This window comes from Dunckerocampus dactyliophorus, chromosome 1 (assembly GCF_027744805.1).
Source record: "Dunckerocampus dactyliophorus isolate RoL2022-P2 chromosome 1, RoL_Ddac_1.1, whole genome shotgun sequence".
Taxonomy (NCBI): domain Eukaryota; kingdom Metazoa; phylum Chordata; class Actinopteri; order Syngnathiformes; family Syngnathidae; genus Dunckerocampus; species Dunckerocampus dactyliophorus.
The window spans coordinates 31956183-31966601 of NC_072819.1; the positions used below are offsets into that span (position 1 = coordinate 31956183).

The window sequence follows — 10419 nt, forward strand, 5'->3', positions numbered from 1 at the left end:
ACAGGAGTTCAGAACATTCACAGAGAGAATTGGCACATAAAAATTGTCCCCATAGTGGGCCTATAGCATCTACAGTAGTCACAAGCCCATCCGTAGCTAGAACAGAGTAATGTAATGTATAATCACTGGTTACAAAATGTTGGGGGCAAAACATTGCTGTTTTACTTGTACTTTTCCTATTACTTTGTGCGTGTGTGCATGTGTTTCCATGCATGTGTGTGTGCATGTGTGCGTGTCATCCCTGTCATGGGAATAATTACTACCACGGCCCCCTGCCTTAGCGCAACACCAGGGGTGGGTTTGTTGTCCCAGCAAATGGATTTGCATTGGAAAACCGAACCACGACACTATAATGTCTCTCTAGACACAGTGGAATTATTCAGGCAGGCGGTGTAAGTCAGTTGGTAAGCACGGATGCCTGTGATTCAAAATCACGACATGATTTGTACACTTAGAGAGGTTTGCTTTGGCACAACAGACGGGCCAAGGGGGCTGTCTATGGACTGAGAGAGCTGTGGAGACAAGTGAGAAAGACAAGAGAAAGAGAGAGAGGGCGGGTGAGAGAACAGACTACCTCAACAGACTGTGAGGGGAGCAAGGGTTGCCTCTGTCTGTTCTCTTAATCCCTAAATCTTCTGTAATCAGGATGACATGTTGCCTGATTTAGGACTGCACAATCTATGTTGGGACTTGGCTGGAGGGCTGGCTGCTCGGACGTTCCTAACAGGCCATTACAAGACATGGAGGGAGCGGGCAGAGTAGAGCTGCAGACAGTTTGGGGAACTTCAACTTAACCACTTTCTCACAAGAGAAGGAGCCCTGTACAACAAAATGTTCAAAAAGAGAGAAAAAAGAAGAGGACTTTCTGTGGTTGGATTCTTTTAGGGTGAGACTTATTGCTATGAATGTATGCTTTAACCGTACAGGGCAAGTAATTGCATAACTTTCATTTGTGCATCACAGTCAGGCAGGCGTGAGTCAAATTAGAGGAAGCTTGAGCATATTAAAAACGTTTTGTTGAACAGGAAGGGGAAGCCACAACCGAAGTTAAATTTAAACAAAAAGCTTTAAACATTTGTGCAAAAGAAAAATTTTACCTCTGACAGAAAATGTTGTGCTTGATTCATGGCTGAAAACAAAACATGCTAGTGGGGTATAAGGAGTTAAACATTTAAGGAAAGAGCTCATTCAAAAGATGCCATTCGTGTATTAACTTGCCAGCAGGTGAGCGCTCTACTGTATAGCCCATCTTTTGTTGTTGCTGAGTGGTGCAGTTACTTTAAAAACAAGCACTTGTGTCATGGTATATTTAAAATATGTATCCCCATCTCAAGAAAATACAGAGATGGTTCATTATTCATTTCCTGAATACACTTTATGTGCCCTGCAATCGGCTGGTGACCGATCCAGGGTGTACAATGCCTTTCTCCCGAAGTCACCTGGGATAGGCTCCAGCTCACCCATGACCCTAATGAGGACAAGAAGTATATGTAGAAAATGGATGGATGAATGGATGGATGCACTTGTATTTCCTGCCAGACTTTGATCTGCAAATAACAAGACTAATTTTGTTTTAAGGTGAATTTGTACAATGCCGTGTTTAATTAATATTGCCACTTTGGCACTATAATAGAGACAAAAAAGTTGAAACAAACTTCTTCCTCCGAAATGTTCTTGGTAGGAAAAAAAAACTTGACGAACTTGATACATCCAATACAGTATGGCTTCTCATTGCTCATTGCTTTCATTCATTGTTGGCTTTTCCATACCATTTGTCTGTCTATAAAGATATAAATTCAATTATTTACCTCTCTCCAGTAGTCAAAAGTGTGATTGTATTGGTGTTACTTTGACATACTCTTCACATTTGCCTAATAATAGTTGGAACCATTTTTTTAACAGCTAGTATAAAGCTTGTTGTACAGTCAGCTAATGCATCAAGTAAATAAGAATTACGGATAAGTCGGCTGAAGTTGGGGAAGCTCCAAATCCTGTTTAGCCCTCAGTCAAGCCCTCTCAGGTCACCACGCCTATTAATAAGTTAACTACAAATGTGCTCTATTGTTAGTCTTACAGAAGAGGAAGAGGAAATCACTGTTGTTTCTGTTGTTATTTATTATCTATTGTGTAAAACTAACACATGAACAACATCACATTAAAAGCACAAAATGAATGCAGACCCACCATCCACCAGTTCAAACCTTGTTTTTCAGAGCGATGATTACATCGCTGTTTGACGTGTGTGGTAAAGGGCAGTGTGCTAGCATGAATTAACTTGAGACAAATGTGCACATTAGCACTCAATAAGGTCATCAAAACTTACTCTTACGCATTCCGACATAGTATCAGCATTTGGCACCAAATATGAGGTGAAAGAAAAACGGTAAAAATACAGTATAGTATTCTATCTGTGCGGCATGAGCAAAAGTTAGCGCACGCACTATGGGATGGTCGAACAAAGTGGGACAGGTCGCCGCTTGCAACAAACAACATATAAATGCCAAAACTATTTGGATTTGTAACTGTATATTATTTTTAAAATAAAATAATGGCCCTTATTTCCAAAATTGATATGCATTTACATTAAAATTAGATGTAGTTATTTACAAGTGTATTTTTTTTTTATTTATCATTGCACCTGAAAGCTTCCAGCAGTGCGTTTCGGCCCCTCCCATGGACCGGCACTGGGCCACGGCACAGTGGTTAGGGACCCCTGTGTTAGTGGACTCACTAAATTACATCATTGTTTAATTTGCATAATTGGCCATGCACGTAATTGTAATAGACGCTGTAGAATTTTTTTTTTTTATGTGACAAAAAAGACAGCCAATGAGTGTTGTTAGATGGGGAGGGGCACACAGCAGCACCAGCAACTCACTGAGAAGAGCGATACATGAGTTCATGTCAGTGTCGCCAAAAGTCTCGCCACAAATAATGAATGTATGGGAAACGCTAGTGTATGTAGTCTGTAATGCTCAATATATCTGTGTTAAAGATGAGAATGGTGTGCAGCAGAAAAGAGACTCTGTGATCCGGACAGAAGGGGGGACTTCATGGCCTCAACGAGCGACGACCCCCACTTGGGCGCTGGCCCATCTGAGTATTCAGAGATCTCCCCGGATGATTCCGACTTTGGAAGTGTCTTTTCTGATGACTCAGTGCTTCCCAACTTTGAGAGAGATGACAAGTATGCAGAGCCACCTAGAACACTCTATGAAGCATGTGCTCGGAATGATCCCACATCCCTGCAGAGGATCTTGGAGAGAGGCGTTACCAAGGAAGAGGCCATGGAGTTGGACATTAACAGTAGGGTGAGAAACATGGTATTTCATATAACTCTAAACCTAAAGATTTACACTCACCATCCACATAATTCGGTACACCCACACAATCTAATGAAAGCCAATTCAAGTTCTGCATCAAAATTGTGCCTTTACAGACTTTATCCAGCTCTTGCGTTGAATTTCACTAGACTGTACAAGTGTACCTAATTAAGTGCCTGATGATCACATGAATATCCCATCTCATTAGAATCATTAGGCAAATGGTCAATAGCTTCTGGACAATTAGTTGCTAAGTCCTGACCCATGCCCATGCAAAGACATTTTAGTTGATGCGGCCATGTTTTTTCAACCAATCTTGCTCAGATTTTATAGATAGAAATTTGTCAGTCTCCTAAAGGATTGTACCAAATATAGCTGTGTGAGAAATGTCAAATAAATTCAACTTATGGAGACAAGTGTGCATTTTTTTTTCCAAATTGTCACCCTTTTATGAGCAGTGGTTCAGGAGTAGAAGAGATACACAAACAAATGCATACAGTCATGTGAAAACATTAGGACAACCAACAGAGTGATGTCTGCAAAAGTTTACAAAATAAATATGTTGTCTATTTTGTTCCCTGTCAGACTGGACTGATGGTGGCAGTGTGCAAAGGATTTGTGGACATTGTCACCAGGCTGCATGTGTGTCCTCTAATAGACATAAACCACCAAGACAGTGATGGCAACACTGCCCTGATGATAGCTGCCCAGGCTGGTGCGTTAAACAACATACCAAAGTACCAAACCTTGATTAAGTCAGCTCATGTGAATGCATGCTTTTGTTTTCTCAATCCAGGCTTCTCCACTATTCTAAACTACATTATGAACTACTACTCTGGTGTAGACACTGAGGTCAGGGATCCTCGCGGCTTCACAGCCCTCATCAAAGCTGGCCTGCAGGGCAGAGAAGACTGTGTGTCGGCCCTGCTAATGCATGGTAAGTTCATGCATGGGATTTATTTCCCGTATTTATCTCAGCTGTGTCATGGTTCACCATAGAGGCAGTTTGCAAGCCTTCTTAGTGAAAACTACATTTACTTAAATATACAGGGTGTCCATAGTCTCTTTACAATTTAACAAATGTATTATAATGTGTGTGTATACTGTATATATATATATATATATGTCTATCTATCTATCTGTGTTCAACACGTGGTATCCCTATAGAAAGAAACACAGGGGACTGATATGATATCTGGTGAACAAGGTTGCCAGGGCATTTGGTCATCCCTTTTCTGAAACAGAACCTTCTCACTGACCCTGACCTCACCTAACGCCCATTTCACTGACCCTGACATCTCCCTATTACTGCATGTTTTGCATGTACAGTATGTATACGCCTGTCAGTGTTTTTAGATGGCTAGTCACTTTTTTGAGTATCGAGAGGTGCTTGATTACTCGCTAAATATAGCAGCAAAGATGCTAAGTTGTCAACATTGATCGCTCCTGCTTCGTCATCTGGCAGACCAGGCGTGTTACAATGTGTTTACAAGTGAGGGTCAGAAGATACGCCAAATCTATTTGTGGTTCTCCAAATGTATTTGTGGCAGGTCACCTCAAATAAATGACTGTATGGGAAACACTTTACAGAAAATATGTTCTGTGCATGTGTATAAAAGGAAAAATAAAGCGGTATCTGTTTCTCTATTATCTTTTTAAATCCAACTTTTTCATACTGCTTTTTTCCAACTCATTAGATTGTGCTGGTGTACCTAATGACTTGGTCATTGAGTGTAGAAGTGACATCCACAATGTGGTCTTTTGTATACAGTCACCAAAATATCCTCTTAAATTTAAAAAAAACATTGTAAATTGAAAATCAATGTACAATTGGTGTTGTATAATTTGCTCAATGGAGTAACAGGCCTGTCTGGATATACTACACAAATGGTCAAATTACTAATTACTATACACCTTGACAGCATGCAATACACAGCATGCATAATTTTGTGACGCTACAGCAGAAAAATGTTGGAGTGGAGTGCTCTGCTCATATCTATCATAATTTAAAAAATAGCCACATGGTGGTGCCGTATGACTGCGTTGAAGCAGCAACTGGTTCACACTTGCAACCTTACAGGCATTAAAACTGTCCATTTGTAAACGATCTTTCTCTATTTTTTCATGCACAGGTGCAGATATGAATGCAATGGACTATGTCCAGGGACGTGGCCTGAAGGATTGGGTCTTAAGAACCGGACGATTTGAGACAATGAACAGAATACGGCGACTGCACGCTCTTCCTGTCGCTCAACAGTTTTGCGAGAACTACACTCCTGAGTGGCCTGAGCTCGAGCAGATGGTGGCAAAGGCTGTTGCCGCCAAAACAACAGGTCAGAAACTGAGACAGCGCTTAAAGGAGAGCTTCAGTTTCAGCTTCCCTCAGGACCCCCAAGACAATGGAGTCATGGACCACATGGTGCGCATGACTACAAGCATCCACAGCCCCCTCATAGCCACCGGCTGTCATCCACTGTGTCCTAGTAGCCCTCCTGAAATTGGCAAACGACGCTTTGCTGTTCCCGAATTACTCGACAAGCACGGCAACAAAGAGCTAGAGGAGAGCACCGTGTCGCACAGTAACGGCGCCATCACCTCCTCCTCTCCCACCGCTGCATCAGCTGCCTCTGTATCACTGACCTCCTGCTGTCAGGAGTCAAACCGTAGGGAGAGCATGCCACCTGGCGGAATGAGAGGCTTCATTCCCCGCAGCGTGGCTCACAGGAACAGCATCTTCCCCTCCGGTTGCGTCCCTAAAATTGAAGTGACCAGATCTGGTGAGCCTACGCCAAAGAAAGAAAAGAAGAAGAAAAGGCAGAAGGGCTACCTGGAGCCTCCTGTATGGAAATACAAGGAGGTCAAGGAGGAGAAAAGGCAAGAAAAGAAGCAAAAGGACAAGCAGCAAGACAGAATGTCCAATGGGTCTAAACAAAAAGAATCAACATAATACCAAATATGTATGTTTTCTTCATTCACTGTGGTCAGGTGACAGGACATTATTGATGCTGTGACCTTACAGACTATTTTAACACAAAGCCGCTTGCGCAAATATGCAATATTGACTGAACTTTGCTATTACTCATTTTTGTAATGTAGTTGCATGGAATTACAGTTGACTCATTTAACATAGTTACAGTGGTGTGAAAAAGTGTTTGATTTCTTATTTATTTTGTATTTCTTTCTTATTTTTTGCATGTTTGTCACAGATATATTTCAGATCATCAAACAAATTGAAATATTAGCCGATGACAACACAACTGAACACAAAATGCAGTTTTTAAATGAAACCTTTTATTATTAAGGGAAAAAAAAATCTCACATGGCCCTGCGTGAAAAAATGGTTGGCCCCTAAACTTAATAACTGGTTGGGCCACCCTTAGCAGCAACAACTTCAATCAAGCGTTTGCGATAACTTGCAATGTGTCTCTTACAGCACGGTGGAGGAATTCTGACTCACTCATATTTTTGTAATGCAGGAACATTGGAGAGTTTTTGAGCATGAACCGCCTTTTTAAGGTCATGTCACGGCATCTCAATAGGATTCAGGTCAGGACTTTGACTAGGCCACTCCAAAGTCTTCATTTGCTTTTTTTTCAGCCATTGAAAGGGACTTTTCACACAGGGTCATGTAGGTTTAGATTTTTTTTTTTGTCTATAATAAAGTTTCATTTAAAAACTGCATTTTGTATTCAGTTGTGTTGGCATTGACTCATATTGAATTTTGTTTGATCTGAAATATTCAAGTGTGACAAACATGCAAAAAATAAGAAATCAGGAAGGGGGCAAACACTTTCCCACCACTGCATACATTGGGAACAAAAGAAAGGTCATCAAGGTAAAGCAATACAATAGACTTGTGTGCCTGCTTGTTAAAAATTTGAACTTGTATGTCCCTGTAGCAGGTCTGTGCCACGTTACACCAAATTACTTTTACAGTAAGTGTATTCCTTTTGCACAACCATGTGACCCCTAATAATTAGGACAGAGTTTGAGCACTTTTAATTTCCAATTGTAAATGGTTTTACTTCTGCAAAATGTCACATGCTGTAATTGAACCTACATATACGTTTTGACTATCTCTCTGTATGTAATATGGAGCTGCCAGATGTACCAGATGCTCCATATTTTAGGTATTTGTAGACCACATGGGCAAAAGTACTAAGACATACCTCAATGAATTACTAAAAATAGGTTCAGCTGGACTCATCACTTCTCCTTGTGTCTCAGTTCCTCATCTTACCAAAACACATTGTGAACCGTTATATGCTTCCAACTTGGTAAACAAAGTAAAGTCCACAAGTGTGCTTGTATGAGTTTGGATGGAAAGAACTTGAGAGCCCTGACCTCAACCACTCAGCTGAACTACAGGCCAATTGACTTCAGGAAAGCGATCACTCCCATTAAAGACACAAGCAATAATTTCAAATATCAGTCAGATTGTGTTTCTTCCTCTCGCTAAAAATATTGGTGTGTTGAGCGTGATTACATAATACACACACAGCCCAGCAATGTAATGTTCCTGGAACAAAACTACAGTCATCCCTCGTTTATCACTGTTAATTGGTTCCAGACCCGACCATGACAGGTGAATTTTCGCAAAGTAGGATTCCTTATTTATAAATGGAATATTTTCGTAGTTACAGCATAAAAAAACTGTTTACAACCTTCTATATGGGTTTTCACATTATTAGCGCCTTCTAGATGTGAAATGGCACCCATATAGTCACCTTTACACTTGTATTACCCAATATAGTAGACAGAAAATGAGCCATTTAACACAAATAAGACATAACATAGACTCACACGTTAGTATTAGGAGAGTCACATTATACTTGTATTTCCTTAGGTAGCCATTGTCATGTAATTAGGGCTGTCAAAGTTAACGCGTTATGTTTTAACAGCACTTTTTTGATAAACAATTAATATGCACACAACCTGTTTGACCTTAGTTTGAGGAAACACAGCGGCGTGGCAGCTGATGTGAAGCCAAAAGAGGGAACAAAATATTGAGCAGAAATGGGCAAAGAAAAGGGTATTTTGAATGATAAGTTCAGCTTCACAGTCCTGGCAGATGCCTCTCTCAGCAAAACCAAAGTTATTTGGGTCGCTGTGACTCGAGTTGTCACGAAGTACGTCACCGGGAAGAAGAGAGACGTTACTAGTGCACTGCAGGGTTTGTTTTTTTTTTAATTGTCATTAATATAGTGGTACCGTGGCATACCAGTGTCCCAACTAACGAGTGTTTTTTTAGATGCGAACTGTCTCTGGGCTGATTTTTTCTTTGAACTGCTAGCTAAAATTTGGGCTAGGAGCTACTAGTTACGGGCAGGCATAGCCGAGGACAGCTATTTGGGGCTTGTATCAATGACAATACATCTAAATAGCATTAGCTCTCGCTGGCGTTACTCCTGGGAAATATTTCAAAACACACGTAACATACTTACATTATAGCATTCTGATTTATCTTATGTATTGTGCAAAACAAATATGTACATTAGCACTCAGTAAGGTCCTCAAATGTTACCTTTATGCATTCCCAGATAGTATCAGCAGTTGTGACCAAATATGAGGTGAAAGAAAAAACGGAAAAATACAGTAAATTAGTCTTATCTGTGCATCGTGGGAGACATGTGCAAAGTTAAATGGTGCATTCAAGGACCGTGGAACGAAGTGTAACAAGTCGCCGTTCGCATGCAAACATTGTGGGATTTCTAACTATATATTTTTTTTTTTAATGAAACAATGACCCATATTTCCAAAATGTGTATCCCCATTACAAAAAATGGATGTAGTTTATAAATGATTTTATTTTTAATTTTTGTGTTTTTTTTAATCATTGCACCTGAATGTTTGCTACAGCGTGGTGGTTGGGGACCCCTGAGAGCATGCGTAGCGGTATGATGTGCTCTGTTACACATTTGAAAATACTGTAAGCCTGTATGACACTTTTCTACAATTGGCTTCTTTATTTTATAATGTAAGAATAACGCTACATCAACAAATGTAATCGTTGAATCATATCGAATGGAATTGTATCATCTGTACACTATATAGATTTGTTCTGTTTTTTAAATGTTTTTTTAATCATATCTGAACACATGTATCTAGATGCGTATGGAAGTGTTTACCACAAAGAGATTTACATCCCTACTTATTTTAGATAAAAGCTTCTTTCTATCTGCAATTAATTGTGATTAATTATGAGTTAACTATGGACCAAATGCGATTTAATCATGATTCAATATTTGAATCGATTGACAGCCTTACTTGTAATTTACTGACACCTAGTGACCAGTGCATGTGTATATGTGACCAATGTATAATACTACATACATACAGTATCAACATGTATTTGAATGCGTCTTCTAAATGCCTAATGTTTGGGTTTTAGTTCATGTGTCCATTTTTATGCTTGAAATGCTTAATTCAGGCCAGGAAAATGTAAAATTTGCTTAAATATACATATGTTTTGACTAATAACAGGCCGTAGTCAACTATGACTATCCTGATGTTCCTATTATCTGACACGTAACTTTGATAACTCACTGACAATAAGCCATCTTACGGAACAAATAATGCACTTTCTAGAGTGGCATGCAATAGCTCTTGATCTCTGAACTTCTGTAATCTTTTAATCGGATTGGAAGGGTCATTACGTAACAATTAACTTAAAAAAAAAAGATTGGCTGACTCTGTTTTGTTCATGTACTTTTCATGCTCAACTGTAAATTCCCATCTGCAACCAAAGCTAAAAACCAATGACATTGTTGTTTCTGTGGTCAGTTTAAGAGTGTTGCGTCACATTACATTATTTTCAGTATTGTGTCTCACTTCCTCTTCATCGAGGGAACTCACCGAAATGAGGTCAGCTCTGCAATAAATATATCCAGGGTGCAGGGAAAGAGGACATAAGCCGTGACCCGAGCCAAGACGGAGACAATTAGATCAGTGACAGTAACTTTATACTTGTGACGAGGGCTGGGCGATATGGACCAAAACTCATATCCCGAGATATTTACGTTGAATATCCAGGGGACATCTGATGGGTAAAAAAAAAAAAAAACTTTTGCAAGATCTCGCAAAACATTCTGCCTTC

At 39.9% G+C, this 10419-nt stretch overlaps 1 protein-coding gene across 1 annotated transcript; it reads left to right on the forward strand.

Annotated features, from left to right (window-relative positions):
* Positions 1 to 583: 583 nt before the first annotated feature.
* ankrd33aa (ankyrin repeat domain 33Aa) lies at positions 584 to 9507 on the forward strand. The gene is made up of 5 exons (XM_054770658.1): positions 584 to 886; positions 2996 to 3311; positions 3909 to 4038; positions 4120 to 4260; positions 5456 to 9507. The coding sequence occupies exons 2-5, from the start codon at positions 3054 to 3056 to the stop codon at positions 6268 to 6270; spliced, it is 1344 nt and encodes a 447-aa protein (XP_054626633.1). The 5' UTR covers positions 584 to 886; positions 2996 to 3053; the 3' UTR covers positions 6271 to 9507.
* The last annotated feature ends 912 nt before the right edge of the window (positions 9508 to 10419 follow it).

What these genes read in the sequence shown, in the direction of transcription:
- ankrd33aa (XM_054770658.1), top strand. Translation starts at nt 3,054, where the DNA reads ATGGCCTCAACGAGCGACGACCCCCACTTGGGCGCTGGCCCATCTGAG. An exon ending in AGTTGGACATTAACAGTAGG is followed by an intron (nt 3,312 to 3,908) that starts GTGAGAAACATG and finishes GTTCCCTGTCAG; the next exon opens with ACTGGACTGATGGTGGCAGT. An exon ending in GTCGGCCCTGCTAATGCATG is followed by an intron (nt 4,261 to 5,455) that starts GTAAGTTCATGC and finishes TTTCATGCACAG; the next exon opens with GTGCAGATATGAATGCAATG.